The sequence below is a fragment of the Mesoplodon densirostris genome, chromosome 18, assembly GCF_025265405.1.
Source record: "Mesoplodon densirostris isolate mMesDen1 chromosome 18, mMesDen1 primary haplotype, whole genome shotgun sequence".
NCBI lineage: Eukaryota > Metazoa > Chordata > Mammalia > Artiodactyla > Ziphiidae > Mesoplodon > Mesoplodon densirostris.
In genome coordinates this window covers 4,695,524-4,717,644 of record NC_082678.1, presented here as the reverse complement: position 1 = coordinate 4,717,644, position 22,121 = coordinate 4,695,524, and the positions used below count along the sequence as shown (strand labels likewise).

The following is a 22,121-nucleotide window of genomic DNA, read 5'->3' as shown; positions in this document are numbered from 1 at the left end:
GGGAGAGAGTGGTTTGTTGCTAACTCATGGAGGAGGGGAGGAGGGGCCCTTCGGGGTTGGAAAAGCCCAGGGGTCCTATCAAAGCAGAGCTGGAAACAGGATGGAAACCCAGGCTACCCATCTGTGTACAGGGAGCAGTGCTATCACTCCAGAAGACCTGGGATGGTCCTGAGGTCAGTGGGTCTCTTCCCTTCCCAAGTCAGGTAGTAACATCTCTGTGAGAGGCTGGACACACATACAGAGGGCTCAGGAATTTTTTAACCTTGTGGTTTCCATAAGGCGTGATTGTGGAGAAAGAACTCAGGAATTCTAAACATCGCCGTTCAGATTCTATGTTTCTTCCATTAGATTATTTTCAAAGAGAAACACAATAGTTCAAAGGTAATATCATCCCCTTATTCTACGGAAACTCATTCTCACTGGAAGACAGGACAAGAATGGGGGTATAGCTCAGTGGTAGAGCATTTGACTGCAGATCAAGAGGTCCCCGGTTCAAATCCGGGTGCCCCCTCTCTGTGCAAGACTTTTCGCGTTTTCTTGGTCTTGCAATGCACACATCGAAGTTCACTTACAAACGCGAGGGGAAGGATCCCCCAGCATTGCTGACCCGTTTTGCAGTCGGGCGTGGGTGGAGTCCCCGGCCCTACAAGATCACGTCCTCAGTCTGTTGGTGGGTTGTACAAAGGCTCACTCTCGTAACGGTAGGGCGGAGGCGGGAGCACCCGCAGGTGGACCTGCCCGGGGACCCCAATTGCTGTTAGGAACAAGAGAAGATGAGTCTCTAAGGGCCGGGCTCGGGCTAGGGAAGGAAGGCCGAGAGGAGTCTACGAGAGCGCGTAGGATGGAGAAGTGGGCGCCAAGAGAAACGCTAAGGGAGCTCTAGCAGGGCAGGAAAGGGGGACCCAGGCCCAAAGGAAGGCCCTTGAAGTGAGGAATCTCTAGGGACTTCCCCTCCCACATTCCCAAACTGCAAGTTTCTTACATCATTAGAATTCATTAGTTCAGAGCTTCAGGAAACAAACCCTGCAGCCAGATGAGTAATCTCTTGAGATTCATTTTCCCTCCATCTCTTGGAAACATTGGACCTCACCTCTGTTCTTGCGCCCAGCACAGCGCCTGCGCCAGAAAGCACTAATAAGTCATCGGCGTGAGGCTGCCAGCAGAGGGGGTATAGCTCAGTGGTAGAGCATTTGACTGCAGATCAAGAGGTCCCCGGTTCAAATCCGGGTGCCCCCTCAGCTCCATTTTTAAAGGCACCAGACTCTGATTCTCCAGCAACAATTTTCTTTACAGCTTTTTTTTTCTTCCACAATTTTGTGTTGACATTTCCTTCGCCACCTCTATTTTGGGCAGATGAGGAGCGGCGAGAGTACAAAATACAGGAATTCTAGAGCAGCGGCTCTCAAAATGTGGTACCGAGAACAGCACCACCACCTGGGAACGTGTTAGAAACGCGGATTCTCGTCCCTATCTCTATTTCTGGGTGGCCCCAGAAATCTGTATTTTAATAAGCCCTCCAGGTGATTCCGATGTACACTCAAGTTCTAGAAGCTTACATTAAAAAAAAATTACAGGTCGTTTGCTTCTAATTATTTCCAAGTTGCTGTTTCAGCCTGAGTTCTTATTAAGAGACTTAAAAGGTCTCTTAACAGACCGCGGGGCATCCCGGACGGGGGAATGCACAAAGAAATCCGTGCCGGAGCTGGAATTTCGTCCTGGGACCTCTCACTTTGACCTCTCGGAAGGTAGGGGCAAAGACTTGTGAACCTGCCCGGCTGGAGTAGGAGGTCGCGGGCAGCTCCAGGCCAGGACCGGAAAAGTGAGGAAAGCCGCAGAACAGGCGCGTTGCGGCTCGTCATGTGCCCACTAGAGGGCAGCAAGAAGCTACAGCTGGAAGCAGCAGTCTTTTTGATCCTGAGAGTCGGCAAAATAGCAATTTAAATGAGACAACAAGAAGAACTTACAGATGGGCCTTGTCTTGTCCCATTGTAATTGAATACAGGGCTTAGGACTGGAGGAGGTCGCTTCTGGGACCCTGGGTCCTGAGGAAGGAGGAACTGGGATTCTGAAAGATTAGGGAGTCTTTAGGACCCCAGCCCCGTATATGACAGGGCGCCCCCTCGCCCCTCTATCTCCCTCCATCCAGCGCTCGAGTTTCTTGCTGTCGTACGAAGTAGGTCGGGGAGGGAAGAGGCACCTCCGTGTCCTGACCTGATTCCCTGCCGTCTATTAAATATCCTAAATTGCAGGTATTTTATTCTGTTGTGGTAGGAAAAAGGTGGGGGGGATCTATCCCCAGAGGCTGCTATAAGGTGGTGGCAGTTGGGGTGAGACGTTTCCTTGCTCTGGGACTGGCTTTGAAGATTGACTGGGTCGGGCCCTGAGGAGGCCTGGGGTCCCCGGAGAGGAGGGTGGCCTCGGTTACCTTCTGGGGGTGGGAAGGGGTCCAGGTTATTTCAAAATAGGGGTGAGCCAGGCCCCCTGCACCTCCATGTCTGCTGGGCTGGGGGGCAAGACAATGGGGACAAGACAATTGTCTGCTGGCAATGGGGGATGGGGGTGGGATAAAGTGGAGAGGAGCCACGGGAGGGCGTGGACTTCAGGCCTCTGCTGCAAGGGGAGATTCTGGGGTAGGGGTGGGCAGCAGAAACCCGCACAACTCCGTGGAACAGCCCAGAAAGTCGGGAAGCCTGGTGGAGCTGGGTCGGGGGTGTGGGTGGTAGGAGCTCATGGTCCGAGGAAGAGGTCTGGCCTCTCGAGCCTTTTCTCCACCGCTTTCCCCCAGGGAGTCAGGAGGGGAAGGGAGGCAGGAGCTAAGGTGCGGTGTGGGGGTAGCTGATGCTCTTCGGAGGCTCTTCCAGCCCGAGGGTCCCCCGCCCTGTCCCCGTCCTGCGTCCGCTGCCCCCCCTCCCCCCGCCTTGGGAGCGGCCGCGGGAGCGCTCGGGGAGCGCTCGGGCAGGGCTGGGAGGGCTGGGGAAGCCTCGGGACGAGCTCTGACGGCGCCGCGCCCCCCGCCCCGCCCCCTCCCCGGTCCCTGCTCCGGGAGGCTGCGCTGCTCGCTCGCCGCCCGCTGGCGCTCCGCCGCTCTCGCCCCGCTCGCCGCTCTCGCCGCTCGCCAGCCCCGCGCTCCGCCGCCCACCCCTCCGTCTGCCAGCCCGGGGGACCGCGCCGCCAGAGCCCGGTCGGGGCAGCTGCGGACCGGGGGCGGGCCCTGGCTCCCACCATGCGGGCCGAGCTCTGGCTCCTCGTGCTGGTGCTCAGGGAGGCTGCCCGGGGGCTGAGCCCCCAGCCCGGAGCAGGTAGGACTGGCCGGAGTTGGCTGGGGTGGATCGGGGCGGGGGGCGGGGGGCAGGTAGGCGGGCGTGGGCATGGGCAGGTACCGGCAGGCTGACGATGTTTGGGGCGCCGGGGGTCGTGTCTGCGGGAGGCCGGGCGCCCTGTGGACTGTGGCAGGTGGACAGGAACCCCACTTTTCTAAACACACAGGGTGTATGAGTGAGGGAGGAAGGGTCAGACACTGATGCCCCGATCTCTCCTTCCCTCCTGGAAGGACACTGGAGGGACCCTAGTAGAGGGGGATCTATAAGGCAGTGGGCTCTGGCCCCAAAGGGGGCAGTGGGCGAGACATAGGGACCCCTGGTCACACCGGATGAGGCTGAATTCTGATGAGATGCGGAGTCTGGGGTGCCTCCTGTCCCAGTTTTGCCTCCTTTTTCTTTTCCCTGCCCCCACTCCCAAGCTGACCCAGGCTGGGGGCTGGGTGGGAGCAGCCAGGAGGATGGAGGAGACCCAGCATCTTTCCTCCAACAAGGGCAGTAGGGGCCTAACGGCTTCCTCTCTCCATTTGGTACTTGGAGAGCAGGGCCCAGAAAGAAGCAGCTTGCTGCTCCCCCACCCCCAGCCTCCAGGGTCCTCCCGTCACTCCTGCTCTGCTCTGCCCTGGTGGTCCTTGGCCTTTAGCTTCTCTGGCTCTGGATTGGGGGGTGGAGGGGTCCTATCTTGCACACTCCTCTTCCGCACAGCAGTTCTCTACAATCACTGCTCTCATGTGGAAGTCCTTTCTGAGATCTACCTTGAGTCCCTCCTGTTATAAAAGGAAAACCATTTTTCAACAAGTAATTTTACATTCTCCTCTTTCCTCCTCATGTACATAGAACTTCTCTGGGGTTGGGGAAGTGGGTAATTGCAGTCAAGCCTCTTGACAGAGAGAATTGGGAAGATAGTGCTCCATGCCTCACCGGCATACATGTCCCCCAGATGGATGGAGCAGGTGGAGGGTTTGGCGAGCGGGATGCTGTAGTCGGGCTGCTGTGTCTCAGGGGTGCGCTGTCATCAGGCAAAGCGTCAGTGACAGTGTGCTTGACATTAATGATCCCTGAATGTAGCTGAGACAGGCCTGGGTCCCTGTTGAGAAGGAGTGTGTGGGCAGAGAACAGTGGAGGCTGATATGGCAAGAGGCTGCTGGTGAAGAACCACCAGTTTTCAGAGAGACCACGCAGAGAGTGGCCAGAGACTTGGTTTCTAGTCCCAGCATTTCACTTGCTGTGTGACCTTGAGTAAGTTACTTTCCTTCTCTGGGCCTATTTCCTCCCTTATAAAGTGAGGCTGTGGGCAAAATTTTTAACTCTTGGTGGTGGGATTATGAGAGATCTTTCTTCTTTTTTAATGTTTGTCTTTCCTTTTCACATTTGTTAGGATGTGTATGGGGTAATTGAAAACAATTTTTTAGATCTCAATATAAAAAGGAATGGGTTGGACAGGTCAATTTTTGAGGTTCTCTGCAAACCCAACCTGGTGGGATCTTCTGAACTTAGGATGTGACTGGGTGGATGAGAGACGGCTCTGAACCTGACTGAGTTGGGAGAACCATGGAGAGGGCTGGGGAAGGGGGCACTGGGAGGAAACAAGGGTGTGCTGGGCCATGGGGGTCAGACCCAGGCCTGGCTGAGGGCTGCCTCTTCAGAGCTGGGTTGGAAGAGTAGATACCCTGGGAGGTCAAAAAGAGGGGGCACACAGAGACTTGAATCACATCTCTCAGTAGAGGACACCCTGTCTCCTCGGCTTTGACAGAGATTCAGCCAGGAGAAACGGACTTTCTCTGCAGCAGGAGAGACTGGTTAGACCTAATGAAGCTTTAAGAAGCCAGCAGGGGCAGCTGTTACTCCCAGTGCTGTGCTTTTTTCACAAGGGAAGGCTGGATTTGAGGGGGGCCCTGTGTGGAGGCAGAGGGATGTCTTCTGGGGAGAACAGATGTGGGGTGGGACATTCTGGGGGAGGGTTGCTCCGATGGGTGGTGGAGCCGTGGTGACGGTGAAAGGGCAGCTGGGAGCTGGACCTGAGGGGTGCTGCCGTCCAGCCCCAAGGCTCCAAGTCTTCCGCGCTGCGGTGGGGGTGGGCTCAGGAGGGAGCTGAGATCTCCCCTCCCGCTTGATGAATTGGCTTGTTTAGTGGAGCCTTGAAACTTCGTCTATCATTAAAATGGGAGCAGGAGAAAGATGAGTGACCGAAAGATATAGTCAGGTGGTGGGCGAGACCAGCAGAGGCTGATAGACAGACAGATGGACAGACAGGAAGACACTGGGGTGCACAGGGGGAGCGTGGGGGTGGTGGCATTCAGGGTCTGATCCAGGGGAAACCGGAAGTACCTACGGCAGACAGAGAAGGAAGAGGCAGCTGGACGTGACTTCCTGGCTGTCAGGAGACCAGGGCCAGCACCGACCCCTGGTGACCCTGGCAACTTCCTCCTTTCTCTGACCCTTGGTTTCCCCATCCATAAAATGAGGTTTGGACCAGATCGCCTCTAGGGCCCCTGAAGCTATGATTCTGCTTCCGGCCTCCTCCTTGCTCCCCAGCGACCTCCAAGCAGAGCGAGACTGAAATCCAGATTTCTCACAGCGGCCGTCGAGCAGCCCCTCCCCGCCTCCACCCCTGCTCTCCCTCTGCCTGCGGCCATCCCCCAAAACCCTCAGGCTGCTGTGCCCTGGGATCTGCAGGTACTGGGCTTCTCTTCGTCCAGGTCTCCATCAGCTCAAGGGCCGCCTCTCAGAGAGGCTCACCCTGAGGGCTCTGTCCAGAGTAGCCACAATCCCCAGCCCTCTCGTCCTTCTGATTCCTTCACAGCCCTTCTCACTACCTCACGTTGTCTCATTTGCTGAATTACTCATTTTGTGTGTGTCTTTCCCGACTAGAATCTTCATGGGCGTGGGGGTTGTGTCTGCCTGTTCCCTGTTGTTGCCCCAGCACCCAGCATGGTGCCTGGCACACAGTAGGGTCTCAATAAACATGTACTGAGTGAGTGAATGAATCAGAGGGCGTCACAGACCCCAGTCTGTCCCTTTGAGAGAAAAAGAGGCCAACTCTTCTTTCCTCCCCTCCTCCCCTCTTTTCTTCGGAGCTGCTGGCCATCCCGCCCTGCCCCCTACTCATACCTCCCTCTCTCTCCCCAGATCAGGGTCCTCAGTGGGTTTCTGCCTGCCAGCAGGAGGGGAGAGGGTGCGGTTGGGGGCTTTGTAACTGAGGGGCAGGATTTCAGCTCAGGGTCTGGAGCCTTCCCCGGGCCCCTCAGAAAGTTGGTCCTCATGTGAAACCCAGGAAAGGCCGGAGGACTCTGCTGGGTGCTTTGTGCACATTATTTTATTTAAGGCTCAAAATGACTCGCCCGATGTAGGTTTTATCATTTCCATTTTCCAGACGAGGAAACTGAGGCTCAGAGAGATTATGCACTTTGTCCAGAGTCATAGTCAGTAAGCGATAGATTCAAAGTTCAATCTCAAGCTTGTCTGATTCCGAACCCGTGCTTTTATTGCTGTGATACGGCAGGGAGGGTTTCTGGTGGGGCTGTGCCACGAGGGAAGAGTCTTTTCAACCCTGTGGGTTGCAGGTACTCAGGACATTTAAGGATGCCTCCCTCCCTCCCTCCCTTCCTCCCTTCCTCCCTCCCTCCCTCCCTCCCTTCCTCCCTCCCTTCCTTCCCCTCTTCCTTCCTCCCTCCCTCCCTCCCTCCCTTCCTCCCTTCCCCTCTCCCTCCCTCCCTTCCTCCCTCCCTTCCTCCCTTCCTCCCTTCCCCTCTTCCTTCCTCCCTCCCTCCCTTCCTTCCTCCCTCCCTCCCTCCCTTCCTCCCTCCCTCCCTCCCTTCCTCCCTCCCTTCCTCCCTTCCCCTCTTCCTTCCTCCCTCCCTCCCTCCCTCCCTTCCTCCCTTCCCCCTCCCTCCCTCCCTTCCTCCCTTCCTCCCTTCCCCTCTTCCTCCCTCCCTCCCTCCCTTCCTTCCTTCCATCATCCATGTGTGCTTGATGAGCATCTGCTCTATGTCAGGGACCTAGAACCTGTGGTGGCACAGGTAGCTGCAATATGTCAGGATCAGGGCTGGGACGGTGCATGTAGCATTTGGGGTGAGGGGCAGAAATGTGAGAGGAGGCACTGGGAAGAAGTGACATCTCATGAGACTTGAAGGATGAGCAAGAGCTCATCAGGAGAAAGATTTATTTATGGAGCAGAGTGATCTAGGATGAGAACGTTGCATGTGTGAAGCCTCGTGGCCAGAGAGAGTAGGGCTGCGTGCTGCGAAGGGCTTTAGGAAGATGGGAAGCTGGAGAAGCCAGCAGGGATCCCGTCATGAAGGGGCTCAAGTGCTGAGTGGAGGAGCTGGGCTTTCAGCCGAAGGGTCATGGCGAGAGGGGAGCATGGGAGAGATGGAATGAAGTTTGTCCTCTGGACAGGATGCTCTGGCAGGCGTGTGGGAGACTGGCCCAAGGGCATTAAGGGTGGGGGCTGAAGTTGCCACCAGGAAAGAGGTGATGGTGGCCAGGACTGAGTGGTGGCCGTGAGGCTGGATGTGTGATGCGTGGGATGAAAGCGGCTTGGCCCAGGCGCTGGGACTGCGTGACCAGACCTCGTGAAGTCAGCCTGTTGCTTTTTGCCCTGAAGCAGGGCAGGGGCACCAGAAGAGGGTTGGGGCACTACCACTGGGCCGTCCCCCTGCATTCCAGGGGCTACAGTCTGCCAGAGAAGCTCCCAGGTTCGGACCCAATGGCACCCGGTGCATTCTGCCCTGGGGCTGCCCCTGCACCTTAGGACACAGCCTGGCACTGCCGGTCACCTCCTGTACTTTCTGTGGTCTGAGCAGAGCCTGCACTTTTTCTGTGCCTGAGTGCAAATCCTGTCCTGGACTAGTTGTGTGACCTGGGGAGATTCCTTAATGTCCTCGTGCCTCAGTTTCCCAATTTGTAAAATAGATCTAAAGCTAGCACCTCTCTCATGGGGTGACTTTGGGGGTTAAATGAGTTAGTGAGTTTAAAGCCCTTGGAATAGTACCAGCACAGAGTAACCATTCTCTAAAAGTCAGCTGTTATTTTTATCATTACTGTCACTATTGTGACATCCCCCTAGACTGTATGCCACTTAGGGCCATGGGTGGTGGAATGGATGAATACATGACTAGCGTATGCTCTGGAAGCTTCTTGCTGGGAAGAGGGAGCTCTCCAGTGCAAGGCAGAAGGCAGAGCAGGGGGTGGCTGAGGGTTGGATAGGTGTGTAACCTGTGTGTGAGCCTGCAGGAGGAGGGCCCAGGCCTTCAGGCAAGTGTGTGTCTGCATGTGGGCCCCAACACACACACGTGAGCAACCAGCCGTGTTGGCTCCTTCTGCAAGCGGAAGGGGTGATGTCCGATCCTAGCCAACTGGGAGGGGGCAGGGTGTCAGGTGTTGGGACAGCAAGATTCAGGGTTAGGACAGCGCAAGGCAAGGTCCTCGGGAACCTCCCTCTGCCCCTCGCCCCCGTCTCCTTCCTGGACACTTTGCCTCTGGTCCTGACCCTCAGCATCCCTGTTTATATCATTAACTTTTTTTTTTTTTTTGTGGTACCCGGGCCTCTCGCTGTTGTAGCCTCTCCCGTTGCGGAGCACAGGCTCTGGACGCGCAGGCTCAGCGGCCATGGCTCACGAGCCCAGCCGCTTCGCGGCACGTGGGATCTTCCCGGACCGGGGCACGAATCCGTGTCCCCTGCATCGGCAGGCGGAATCTCAACCACTGCGCCAACAAGGAAGCCCTCATTAACTTTTTTGGAAGAATTAATTAATTTATTTATTTTTGGCTGCATTGGGTCTTCGTTGCTGCATGCGGGCTTTCTCTAGTTGAGGTGAGCGGGGGCTATTCTTCCCCGTGGTCCATGTGTGGTGTCTTCTCTTGTGGCGGAGCACGAGCTCTAGGCGCACGGGCTTCAGTAGTTGTGGCACGCGGGCTTGGTAGTTGTGGCTCGTGGGCTCTAGAGCACAGGCTCAGTAGATGTGGCTCACGGGCTTAGTTGCCTCGCAGCATGTGAGATCTTCCCAGACCAGAGCTCAAACCCGTGTCCCCTGCATTGGCAGGCGGATTCTCGACCACTGCGCCACCAGGGAAGCCCCTCCCTCTTTAAAAAACCTCATTTATGTTTCTTCCTTGATGCTCATGGTGGCCTGTGCCATAGGCATGATTGTCATCCCCAGGTTCGTGATGAGGAAACTGAGGCTTAGAGAGGTAAACTGATGGGTCCAAGGTCACACAGATTGTGGTGGCAGCTGTGCCCTCCCTGGCCCCAGCTCTGGCTGGGCCCCTCTCCCTGCCCTCTCCCCAGGCCTCAGGCCCCCACCATCCAGGCTCCCTCCTCTCTTGGTTGCAGGACTGGGATGCCTGCAGATCCCCAGCATCCCTTTCTGGGCCAGCTGAGCTCCTCTACCTGCTGTGCACATGCTCCTTTCCTGTTCTGGTTCCTGCCCAGGCCTGAGGGCTGCTTGCAGGAGGACCCAGGGAGCTGGGCAGACCAGCCCAGCACAAATAGTTCTGCCACCGGGGGCAGCTGTGGGCCCCACCCGAGAGCGGCAAGACAGCCCTGGCTTGGGGTCTGGGCCACAGGCGGGCTGCCTTCCCAGCACTGGGCTCAGGTCCATCTCAGCCAGTGGACATCTTGGGGAAGGGGTCTGGAGACCACCCTCTCTCCATCTTTTCCAGAGCATCTGGTTGCGATTAGGGGCAGGGGAGTGAGAGGGGGCCGGCAAGGATCCAGCAAGTGCCAGCAGCCAAGAATGACTTAATTGGATAAAATGTCTAATGACAAACCAGAGCCCCACAGCAGGGTCCTGGCCCCAGTCCCAGGCCTGGTCCTGGGCAGGCCTTTTCTCAACCTCTGTTCTTGATGGCTCCCAAGTTACCTCCAGTATAGTGTCCTCAATTATGCAGTGATTGAGCACCTACCGTTTGCGAGGCACCGAGAATACACATTTTCGGAAGGTGGGAGGGTCCTGTGGTAACTCAAGTCTACCAGGGCGACAGGCACAGTTAGACCACTAGCAGATGTTCTAGGAGAGAGGACTACACCCAGGAGCTCTGGGGAGGGGGTGGGGCAGGTCGAGGTGGAGACGGGCATCTGACACAGTGCAGGCCTGAAACTGATGGAGATCACAGGGAATGTCACCTCCACCCATCTGGTGGTCTGTGTCCCATATACACGCCCATAGTAGGTGTGGCAATTGGAGAGACCGTATAAGACACATCTTTGGGGGCATAAATCTTTCTGAAGTGGAAAAGCATGGTTTCTGTGTCATTTGGAATAAATTTAATGACCTAGAGGGAACTAGAGAGAGCATCAAGTCGAGGAACGGCTGCTAGATGCCCTGTGTGCAGCCACTCTCCAATCCTGTGCCCGCAGCAGACATTGCTAATTGATCATGAGAACCTTTCCTGCTAAACACAAATGGAACCTCAGAATTCTTCACAATTAGAGTGCTCCTGGCTGTCACTAATCGATTGGAGATGGCTTTTGAGATGAAACCTATTTGCCATCATTGATGGTGTCTAAGCTCCTTGTTTCATGGGGAAAGTGACTTGCCCAAGGTGTTTGAAGGTAGTGATGAGACTAAACAGTGTTCCCCACTATGGAGACAACTTCAACTGTCACAATGTGGGAGGAGGTGCTACTGGCCTCTAGAGGGTAGAGGCCAGGGATGCTGCTAAAAAATCCTGCAATGCATAGGAAGGTCCTCCACAACAAAGAATTATCCAGTCCAAAATGTCAGTAGTACCAAGGATGAGAAGCCCTGAACTAAAAGAACTTGGCTCTCTGGCTTCTAGTCCCTGGAGTCCCCAGGAAGGTGAGATTATGTGCCATTTCTGGTAGAGAAATAGGGAACTGGTTTGGAATGTTCCAGAACAATTGTTCTCACCCTTGTCTGCCGTGTAAGGTCCAGGTCTTCTCAAAAGCTCCCCGGGGGGTCATTTAAGGATCCTCATGCACAGGCCACACCGCAGACCAATTATATCAGAATCTCTGGGGTGGAACCCAGACAGCAGGAATTTTTAAAACTCCCCAGATGATTCCAGTGAGGTTGAGAATAATCACCCTTTTGGGGGCAGATAAGGGAAACTTATCTCCATCCCTACCTGCTGTATGACCTTCTTTAACCTCTGTGAGCTGCTGATTCCTGTCTGCAAAATGGAAAGCATCATATCTACGGTGGAGGGCTGGAGTGAGGGCTAAAAGTGTTTCCTGTGCAAAGTGTGTGGCATGGAGCTCAGTGCATGTTGGGTATCTCCTGCCCTGATAGTCAGTGTCCCCAGAGTCAATGATGGCATGGGAATCAGGGCTTCTGCAGAGTAAGCGGGCTGGTCCCCCTCCAGGGCCTTCACTTCTGACTGTCAGGACTCAGCTTTCTGTCCCCTTCTCCCAGGTCAGGATGCAGGCCGAGGCTCTGGAGGGGCCGTGCAGGGGACCACCATGCAGGGCTGGAATCGGAGAGCCCGAGAGATCCCTGGCCAGGCGTCGGAGCCGGACAGGACTCAGCTGAGCCAGGACCTGGGTGGGGGCACGCTGGCCATTGACACACTGCCGGATAACGGGACCAGGGTGGTGGTAAGTGCTGGAGGGACATGGAGGGGGAGGGAATTGGCAGTGGGGGGGCCCCCAGGTGCCCCATGTACACTTGTCAGACACATAAGTGTATCCTTTGGGGTTGGCCCTGGACGTCGGTGTGGAGAGAGGGCTCCCGGGAGAGGGGATGGAAGCGGGGTCAAGCCTGGGTCATAAGATCTTAGCATCTCAGAGCTTCATAGGCTTGCCTACCTCCTTGTGGACCCAGAGAGGTGAAGTGACTTGCTCAAGGATGCACAGCATGTCCACAGGGTTCCTGACACTGGACTCTTCCACTTCTTAGGGCCTCCACTAGAAGCTGAATGAAGGTGGCATTATTAGTCACATCCGGCTGCCAGCTCTGGCCCCACCCCGACCTCATTTCTGCACCATCTACAGACCATGTGGCTCCAAAGGGTTAATGGTACAGAGGCTCTGGCTTCTCAGCCTCAGGGGAGGGCACTCTGAGTGGAGGAAGCAATTAGGGTGATGCTGCAGGAGAAAACCTCCTCTGCCTGGGGCAGTTCTGAGGGTGGCAATGCAGGGAGGAACTGGCCCCTTGTAGAGCTGGCCCTGCTCCCCAGCTGGCTACCTGGGAGGCTCGTGGGGGCCTCTGTGTCTGTGGGAGAATCTGTAATCATGTGTGTGTCTGAGGGTTATTGTGTATTATGTGCATTTGCCTGCGTGTCTGTCACCATGAGCTACTGTGTCTGAGATGAGTGTGTGTGTGTGTGTGTGTGTGAGAACGTGTGAGTGTGAGTGTGCCCATGGCTGTGTGTGGAGGTGCCCATGGCTGCCGGTGAAGAGGGTGGATTCTCAGGATGCAGAAAAACTATGAAAAGAGAAGCAACAAGAGGATGGGCTTCTTGGCATTTCTTTATTTTATGTTTAGTAACTAATTTTTTAAATCCAAGAAGCGCATGCAGTCAAAAAGGCCAAAACAGAAAACAAAACACATCAGTCCACCCCTCTCCTCCGGACCTGCCCACCCCTCTCTCAGAAGGTGGCACTTTGGGCACCTTCTCCTGGCAGTCATCTCCATATTTCTAAGTAATTTGCTTACACTGCTACCTGTCGATAAATCCATTTAGACATTATCTGTTGGTTGCCTGTTGTGTAGATGAAGAGTGCCTTTTATATGCCTATTATATACTCCCCCAAGTGTGGTTTAACGCTCTCAATATAACTGTTAAATCTGTATGCTCTGCTTTTTATCATAATCAGGTAAATATTGTTCACCACTAATCCAGTCAGGGTAATATCATTGTTTACTTTCTTGCATGATTTTTGCTTTTCCTGCCCCCAATCCCCACCTACTTTCTTAGTTTTCTGTACTTACCATGGCTATATATTCTTTTTTTTTCTTAATTAATTAATTAATTTTTGGCTGCATTGGGTCTCTGTTGCTGCATGCGGGCTTTATCTAGTTGCGGTGAGCGGGGGCTACTCTTAGTTGTGGTGTGCGGGCTTCTCATTGCAGTGGCTTCTCTTGTTGCGAAGCACAGGCTCTAGGCGTGTGAGCTTCAGTAGTTGTGGCTCGTGGGCTCAGTAGTTGTGGCTTGTGGGCTCTAGGGCGCAGGCTCAGTAGTTGTGGAGCATGGGCTTAGCTGCTCCTCGGCAGGTGGGATCTTCCTGGACCAGGGCTTGAACCTGTGTCCCCTGCGTTGGCAGGCGGATTCTTAACCACTGAGCCACCAGGGAAGTCCACTGCTATATATTCTTAAACATCCATTGATCTTAAATATAATTTTTGGTGTGGTCAAACCTGTCAGTTTTTGGTTTTTTGGGGTTTTTTTGGAAACCTCTCAGCGTTCGTCACCCTTCTCCCACCTGGCCGGGTGCTCTCCTGCCTGCCCACAGCCATCCTGGGACCTCCCTCTCCTTCATCCTAGAACTCCCTTATCTCTCCCCTTGCTAGGCACCCTGTTCTCTTGACCCTGTGTCTTTTCTTTCCCGCTTCATTCCCTTGTTTGTTTAGCTTTCTGAGAAAGGTTACAGAAGAGGAGAACTTGCACATCTGAAAATGCCTTTATTGTACCCTCACACTTGATTGATGGTTTGGCTGACTATAGAATTCTATATTAAAAATAATTTTCCTTCACAAGTTGCAGGCATCTTACATGGTCTTCTGGTTCTGATGTCACCGTTGAGAGGTCTGATGTGCTTATGCCCGATCTTTGTAGATGCCTGCTTTCCCCGCCTCTGGAAGCTTTCAGGGGTGTTCCCTTAACCCCAGCATTCTGAAAGTGCCTGTTTTGGCTCTTTCTCTCTCACTGCGCTGGACACTTGATGGACTATTTCAGCCCAGAGACTTATATTCACCAGTTCTGGAAAGTCTTCTTGTTTTATTGCTTTGATCATCTTTTCTCTACATACTCTCTTCTTTCTACCAGACCCCTCAATTAGATGTCCATCTCGGGGATTGATCCCCAAACTTTCTTCTCTCTTCTGTTTCTATCCCTTTGCATTTTTTGTTGTCTATTTGTTAGTTTGCTTGTAATTGTTGTTGTTGATCCCCTTTCTGGGAGATTTTCTCAACCTTATTTTCTTAATGTTACCGATTTTTTTCTACTATCATATTTTTCATTTCCAAGAGCTGCTTATTCTTTTCTGATCATTTCTTAAAAAAATAGTTTCCTATTGTTCTTGTGTCATGGATGTAATAGCTTCTCTCTCTAAGGATGTTTTTAGAATTTTAATATTTTTCCTGCATCATTTCTTCTCTTCCTCCCCTCCCTCCCTCCCTTCCTTCCTTCCTTTCTCTCTCTCTCTCTCTCTCTCTCTCTCTTTCTTTCTTTCTTTCCGTTTAATGCAGGGACAGTATACACAGGAGGGCCAGGTGTGGGCAGGGTGAAGGAAGAGAAGACGTTAGGAAAAGCTGCAGCAGGGAGCAGCTAAGACCTCTACACGTGAGCCTGAGCTGGCATGGCAGGGAGGGTGGGTCCCCAAAGCAGCAAGAGCTGTGATGCCTCTGCAGGAGGGGTGCTGGACAGGGGCTGTACCAGTGGGGGTGGGAGACGGACCAGCGCCAGCCTGCAGCCTGGTGCGGAGGGAGCAAGGTAATACATTCTCTGAACTCTCTGTCTTTCTGCATCATTTCTGTGACTTATCTTTCCTTTTACCTCATCCTCAGACATGGCTTGGCCCCATTACTGATCCTGTCTTTATTTAAAATGTTGATCTTTTGTTCATCATGGATTTTTCTGCATCAATTTAACTAATTTGATTTAAAAATATATGGCATGAAAATATTCTCTTGATGACTGAGTTTGTAGGTGCCACTTTTTAAATGTTTTTATTAAAAAAATTTTATCGGAGTATAGTTGATTTACAATGTTGTGTTAGTTTTAGGTGTACAACATAGGGATTCAGTTATACATATACCTATATTCATTCTTTTTCAGATTCGTTTCCTATATAGGTCATTACAGAATATTGAGTTCTATACAGTAGGTCCTTGTTGGTTATCTTTTTTTTTTTTTAGAAGAATCCTATATTTTTATTAGCTTAGGTATATTTAGGTTTCTATTGGTTTGAAATGTTACAGCTCAGAAGTTCCCACACCTAGAGAGCCATCAGGATCACATGGGGGGACTTTTAAAGAAACAGATTCCCAGGCTCCAGTGTTTCTCAACCAATCAGTCCAGGGTGGAGTCTGAGAATTTGAGCTGTTTTTTAAGCTCTGGGGTCATTGAATCCATACTGGCTCTTTTTTTTTTTTTTGGCGGTACGCGGGCCTCTCACTGTTGTGGCCTCTCCCGTGGCAGAGCACAGGCCCCGGACGCGCAGGCTCAGCAGCCATGGCTCACGGGCCCAGCCGCTCCACGGCATGTGGGATCTTCCCGGACCAGGGCACGAACCCGCGTCCCCTGCATCGGCAGGCGGACTCTCAACCACTGCGCCACCAGGGAAGCCCTGGGTGTTCCTCTTTTGAAGGAACAAAGGAAGTAGGGATTTCTCCATCTCCAGAGGCCTTGAAAGACAGGGTTGTTGAAGAGAAGAGGTTGTGCCTGGGGTGAGTTGTTGGACTTAGTGGCCTCAAAGGACCAAACTCTACTGACCCCCGGGTTCTCACACACACAAGAGAATGTCAGTGCTTATACATGCCATAGATGCCGGAAGATGTGTGCACACACTGCAACCCGGGGGGTCTCGTGCCAGAATCCTCAGAGGGGCCTGTGCTCCATTCCTACCCCGCCTTGAACCCATTAGGCCTTGCACTGAGCAGCACTCAGTGGGGCATGGTGACGATCGCCCGCTTCAGCACAGCCAGACCTCCACACCACCTGGGCTGTGCGCTCACCCTACCCTGGATGGTGGGTCCTCTTGGTCCCTGCAGGTGCCCCGGGAAGGGGCCCAGAGACAACTGCTTCTCCCGTGTCTCTGGTCAGCATGTCTGAGAGCTGGGGTCTCTCTGGCCGAAGGAAACCCGGTCTTGGCCGCAGAGGGCTGAGCAAGAGGGAAGTGGAAGGGAGGGGACATTTCAGCAAGTTTGATTTGGTCCGTTTCAGAAAGTTTTCTTGGCTTTCAACTGTTTATCCATATCACTGTCTAATCTATGCCAGCAGGAACCAGGCTTTAGTTCCCTCTGCTCTGGGGCCATTATCGAGGGGCTTAGGGCCTGGCAGGTGGGCTGCCATCCCCTTTGCCTGCCCCCCGCCCACCCCGGAGCCCCATCATCTTCCTTCTTTGTTCCTCAGTCCACCCTCCTGGCCCCAGCTTCCCTTCTGGCCCAGCTCCCTCACCTCAGCCCCTCTGCCCAGCCCCCATCCCAGGCCTTCTCTGGCCCCGCCCCCTCTGACCATCTTCCCTTCTCGCCCCTCTGGCCCAACCCCATCTTCCTAGTCCCTTCTGCCCAGCACTTCCTGCCTGGCGACCTCGCCACCATGCTCCTTCCAACTCAGACCCTCTTGCTTTGGAGGCCTTGAGGCATCCAGGCTGCGCTCCCAGGATGAGCCGGCAGCTCCGAGGCCCCTGGTCAGAGCCATTTCCTTGGATTTTATTCCCACGCTCACTCTACCACCACATCCCTGTGGAAATAGGATTCTTGTCCGGACTTAAGCTTTCCAGAGATTTTTCCACCAAGACCAATCCTGAGGCCCTGAGGACACTGGAAATTTTGTGGGCGAGGGAGAGATTGGGGAGAGCCATAGTGCTAAGTCAGAAATCCGGGAAGAACCACAATTTATTCTCCAAGAGGCTGACGGGGGACGTCTTCAAGCCTGGGGATTTCCAAATCCAAATGAAAGGTTTTCTTGGTTCTGTGGTTCATGTCTGGGTCACAGTTTGGGAGGAACCAAGTTTAAGAGCAGTCAGATTTGGAGGCTCCCCCTGTAATAGAACAGGTTCACACCCTAATAGAAAATTCTGACTCCCCTCGTCTTACCCCAGTCTTCCTCCTGGCCCAGCTTCCCTGAATTCCTCTCCTGTCTGGCCCAAGCAAAACCTCCCATCTCATCCAACCACCATGGCAGGCCCAGGAATGCTGAGGGACCACACAGTGGGATAGGGACTGCATCATCCAAGACAGCTGGGCAGCGAGAGGAACAAGTGAGTGCAATACGCGCCTGGTTTCCACACCCTCCCAAAGGAGGCAGTTCCCAAAAGGAGAGCTTCAGAAGGGCCTAGGGGAGACGGGACAGACAGACTTGTGGCATCGACACATGAAGAGCCCCTGCTCATGGCAGTGCGGGCGCTGAGGGGAAAGGATGAGGTGACGAGTCTGTTAGGGGAAGACTTCTGGGGGTTGGGGGTGAGATCGGTGGAGGGAAAGTCGTGAGCTGAATTTTGAAACGACAGACGGTAAGAGATTTTGTGAGAAGAATGGGTGTCCAGGGAGGTGGGAGGTGGAGTCCAGACGTCCAGTCTTCAGCTCTGTGGAAAGAGACCCGCAGTCTTGGCCTTCCATCTGGCACGTACCAGCTGCTGACCTTGGGCTGGACACTTAAACCCTCAGTTAATGACCCTGGCGTTTCAAGCCCCTGCTAGCTTCAGATTTCCCAAATAGGGGAGGGTAGGTACTGATCTTTCTGGGTTGAGACTCAAGAGCAAAATGCGAGGCATGTGATGGGCTCTCAGTCCCGGTGGTCTCCCTTGCCCGGCTCGGTAAGAGTACCACAGCGCCCTCTGCTGGCTGCTCGGGCCCAGGCGGTCTGTCTCCCACGCAGGTCCCTTTGGTTGACCCTTTTCCTTTTCCTTCCACAGGCTGGTTGGTTGGTTGGTTTTCTTTCTTGTTGAGGTGAGATTCACGTGACAAAAAATTAACCATTTTAAAGTGAAGCGCATTTAATATACCCACAATGTTGTGCAACCATCACCTCTATCTAGGTCCAAACCATTTTCACCGCCTCAAAAGGAAATCTTGGACCTTTTAGGCGGCTGCACCCCGTCCCACACCCCCTTCAGTCCCCGGTTATCACCAATCTGTGTTCTATTTCTATGAATGTACCTGTTCTGGATAGTTCATCTATAAATGAAATATCATATATGATCTTTTGTGTCTGGTTTATTTCACCTGGTGTAATGTTTTCAAGGCTCATCCATTTTATGGCTGAATAATATTTTCCATTATATGGATATACCACAGCTTTGTTCGTCTATTCATTTGTTGATAGACATCTGAGTTTCTTCCTTTTGGTTCTTGTGAATAGTGCTACTGTGAACATGTATATGTGTATGTGTTTGAGTACATATTTTCAGCTCTTCGGGGTATACCTAGGAGTGGAATTGCTGAGTCATAGGGTAATTCTATGTTTAACTCTGAGGAACTGCCAAACGGTTTTCCACAGTGACTGAAACATATTACATTCCCACCAGCAATGTATGAGGGTTCCCATTTTGCCACATCCTAGCCAACACTTGTTATTTTCCTTTTTTTTTTTTTTTTAAATTATAGCATCCTGGTGGATGTGAGCTGGTATCTCATTGTGGTTTTGCTTTGTAGTTTCCCTAATCACTAATGATGTTGAGCATCTTTTCATGTGCTTGTCGGCCATTTGTATATCTTCTTTGGAGAAATGTCTGCTTAAGTCCTTTGCCCATTTAAAAAATTGGGCTGTTTGTCTTGGGAAAATTTCTTTCTTTCTTTTTTTTTTTATAATTTTTTTTCCCTTATTCTTTTGCCTGCATCGGGTCTTAGTTGCAGCACACGGGATCTTCCTTCGTTGAGGCATGCGGGATCTTCGTTGCGGCGCTTGGGCTTCTCCCTAGTTGTGGTGCGTGGGTTTAGTTGCCCCGTGGCATGTGGGATCTAGTTCCCGACCAGGGATTGAACCCGCATCCCCTGCACTGGAAGGTGGATTCTTTACCACTGGACCACCAGGGAAGTCCCGGGAAATTTTCTTTTGTTTCTTTTTTTTTTTTTAATTTTTTGCCCACACCACACTGCTTGCAGGATCTTAGTTCCCCGACCAGGTGTCAAACACGTGCCTCCTTGCAGTGGAAGCATGGAGTCCTAACTACTAGACCGCCAGGGAATTCCCTTGTCTTGGGAAAATTTCTTAACCCCTCTGAGCTCATTTCTTCATTGTCAAATGGCGATGCTATATTGCCTAAGTGTACTTGCAAAGGTGTCATACAGTAATCTACATAAAGGCACCCAGGGTTGGAAATGATAAACATTAGCTGACTCTGAATTAGGCTCTGGTCAAGGTGACCAGCCATCTCGGTTTTCCCAGGATGGTCCTGATTTTGGCACTGAACACCTCAGTCTCAGGTACATCGGGACAGTTGGTCATCTTACTCTGGTCCGAATATGGTAGATAGTGTGTATCTTTGCCATATCATCACTCTAAACCTCAGTTTCCTCATCTGTAAGGTGGGACTGAGAATGCCTCATAGAGTTGTTATAAAAATCGGTTGAGCTAATTGGTTGAAAAGTTAACCAGAAAGGTCTCGGAAAAAAGGGTAGTGCTTTTTCCCCCAGATCTTAGCTGGAAGTACAAAAATGGGATCCCAGCAACAAAAGAGGATTTCCTGGCCTTGAAGCTTCAGGGGCTACCCTTCATATCCTCACGACTCCTCAACGTATGGTGGGAGCTTGTTAGAAATGCAGGTCAGGCCCCTCAGACCTGCAGCATCAGAATCTAATTCCCAGGTGATTTGTATGCACATTAAAGTTTGAGAAGTTCTGCTTTATAGCCGAGGCTTTGAAGCAGGGGCAATAATCCGGGATATGGAAAGTGTATCCAAAAATTTATCACAGTAGTATTTAAAAATAAAAAATAGAGCATAAAAACTGGAAACTACCTAAGTGCCCAACAGTAAGGAAAAAGTTAATAAAATTGTGGGTTTTCTTCTGAGTAGATGGCCATGACGCCTTTACAAATGATGGTTAAAAGACCATGTTCAACATCAAAAACTGCTTCAGATATCATGAAACATGACAGAAGCAGTCCACACAACTAACTGGATAGTCAGCAGGATTATAACCACGTGAAATTACATTCATATGAAGAAGACTAGAAGGAAATATGGCAGAACAGGACAAGGTGAGAGATGGGGGAGGCCTGCTTTTGTTTTTCCTTATTTCCTAATTCTCTGTGGTTATATGATATATATTGATGCTATCAAAATCTCTGGTTGACTGATATCCCCCAAAAGCCCACATGGACAATCAGTGTCAGGATAAGATGCTTCTTTCCTTTCCATGAAGCGTGAGGGGTATTAAAAAATGCTTTGTCTAGAAAGCCAGCTCACACCCTCTTTCCAAGCCTGGTCCAAATCCCCACTTCCAGGACCTTCTCAGGTCAGCCTCACCCACCCTGACACCTCTTTACCCCAGGCCCTCAGCACCATGCAAATACCCCTTTGTCTAGGCTGGGTCCCTCCCTTCCTGGGTTAGTCCAGGGGACCTGCTTTCTGCACTTCTGTGATGACAAGTGTTCCAGGTGGTTTATTTCAGCCTGAGGCTTAGATACCTCCAGAGGGCAGATGGCGGTCATCATGCGGATGCATGAGGTAAGGGAACTAAAGGAGCCCTCCCTGAGCGCTGGCCTCAGTCGGTGGCCTTATATTTCCTCCACCCAACTACCCCAGGAGTCAGGTGTTTCTAATACTATCTGGGAACAGAGAGGTGAAGTGCTTGCCCAAGGTTGCACAGCTAGTGAGTGGCAGAGCCAGGACAAGGACCCAGGTCTTTCTGTCCTTGGAGTCCTCAGAAACAAAAGCGAGTGACGCGTTGGTCCAGACAGAGGGTGCTTCTTAACCAGCGCTCTTCAAGCTTTACTGTGCAAAATAACCCCCTGGGAAGCTTGTTCAAATGCGGACTTTGATCCAGCAGGTTTCGGGTTGGGCCCCGGATTCTGCATGTCTACTGAGCTCCCAGGTGATGCTGACGCTGCTGGTCTCTGGGCCAGACTTTGAGTAGCAGGGATCTAGGAAACATTCCTATTGCCCTTGTAAAGCCTCCTAGAACGGCGGAGGCGGGGAATAGGATGCCCGTTCCCCCAGTAATCCCCTCAGCATGTCCTGGGTTGGATTCAGCTGCCATCCTAACCAGCATGGCTGGCCAGACCTCTCCAATAGGCCCTGCAGGAGGCCCTTGGTTGCTTGCCCCAGCATTTCCACTTGCCAGTTGGCTGGCAGGTGATAGGCTGACGGTGACAGCTTAGCCAGAGTTCCTGTCCAGAAACGTCTTGAGCCCAGCCAAGGTAAATGCTGCCCTGCTGTCAGAAATGAAGTGCCTGGCAGGCTCCGGGCATGAATAATTGAGGCAGAAAAGACATTGTAACAGCAGGTGCTGAAGAGGGGGCTGGGGATGGTTTTGAGGAGGCAGCCGCCACAATCAAGACCTTTCCTGGAAAGGTCCAACAGAATCATCCTAATAGCTCCCACTTTTCAAACACCTACTGCGGACCAGGCACTGGGCTAAGAGCTTTATGTTGCTATGTTTTGTCTAATCCTTTCAAGAGCTCTGCAAGAAAGGTTACTGATGAGGGAACTGATGCTCAGAGAGAAGAGGGAGGTTTTGCAGCAACTATTATGTAGTGGAGCTAGTTTTTGAACTTGGGTCTGCTAACTCCACAACCCCTGCCCTTGATCCTAAAGCAGTGGTTTTCAAGTTGCACTCCACGGAACCCTAAGGGTTCCCAGAGGTGCTTCATGGGCTGCTGTAGGCTGGAGGGTGGTGGGGAAGGAAGTAGCACAGCAGGCTGGGCTCCAGGCCCTTCTCTTTCCTTCCCCCAGAGTGGCCTTACTTTGATGTGATTTATGTATTGCGCCTCCATGGAAGTTTAATTGGAAGAAAG

The 22,121-nt window shown here is 52.5% G+C and overlaps 1 protein-coding gene and 2 non-coding genes across 3 annotated transcripts in view; all 3 read left to right on the top strand.

Moving 5' to 3' along the window:
• The first annotated feature begins 439 nt into the window (after positions 1-439).
• On the top strand, positions 440-511 carry TRNAC-GCA (transfer RNA cysteine (anticodon GCA)). Its single transcript has one exon. It is a non-coding gene; the product is annotated as a tRNA-Cys (tRNA).
• Positions 512-1,164: 653 nt separating this feature from the next.
• TRNAC-GCA (transfer RNA cysteine (anticodon GCA)) lies at positions 1,165-1,236 on the top strand. The gene has a single exon. It is a non-coding gene; the product is annotated as a tRNA-Cys (tRNA).
• A 1,987-nt stretch (positions 1,237-3,223) lies between these two features.
• Positions 3,224-22,121, top strand: part of PLXDC1 (plexin domain containing 1) — a 59,135-nt gene continuing 40,237 nt past the window's right edge. Inside the window, exons 1-2 of the mRNA XM_060081645.1 lie at positions 3,224-3,299; positions 11,696-11,877. Coding sequence (XP_059937628.1) covers positions 3,224-3,299; positions 11,696-11,877 — 258 coding nt within the window. The remainder of the gene's footprint in view (positions 3,300-11,695; positions 11,878-22,121) is intronic.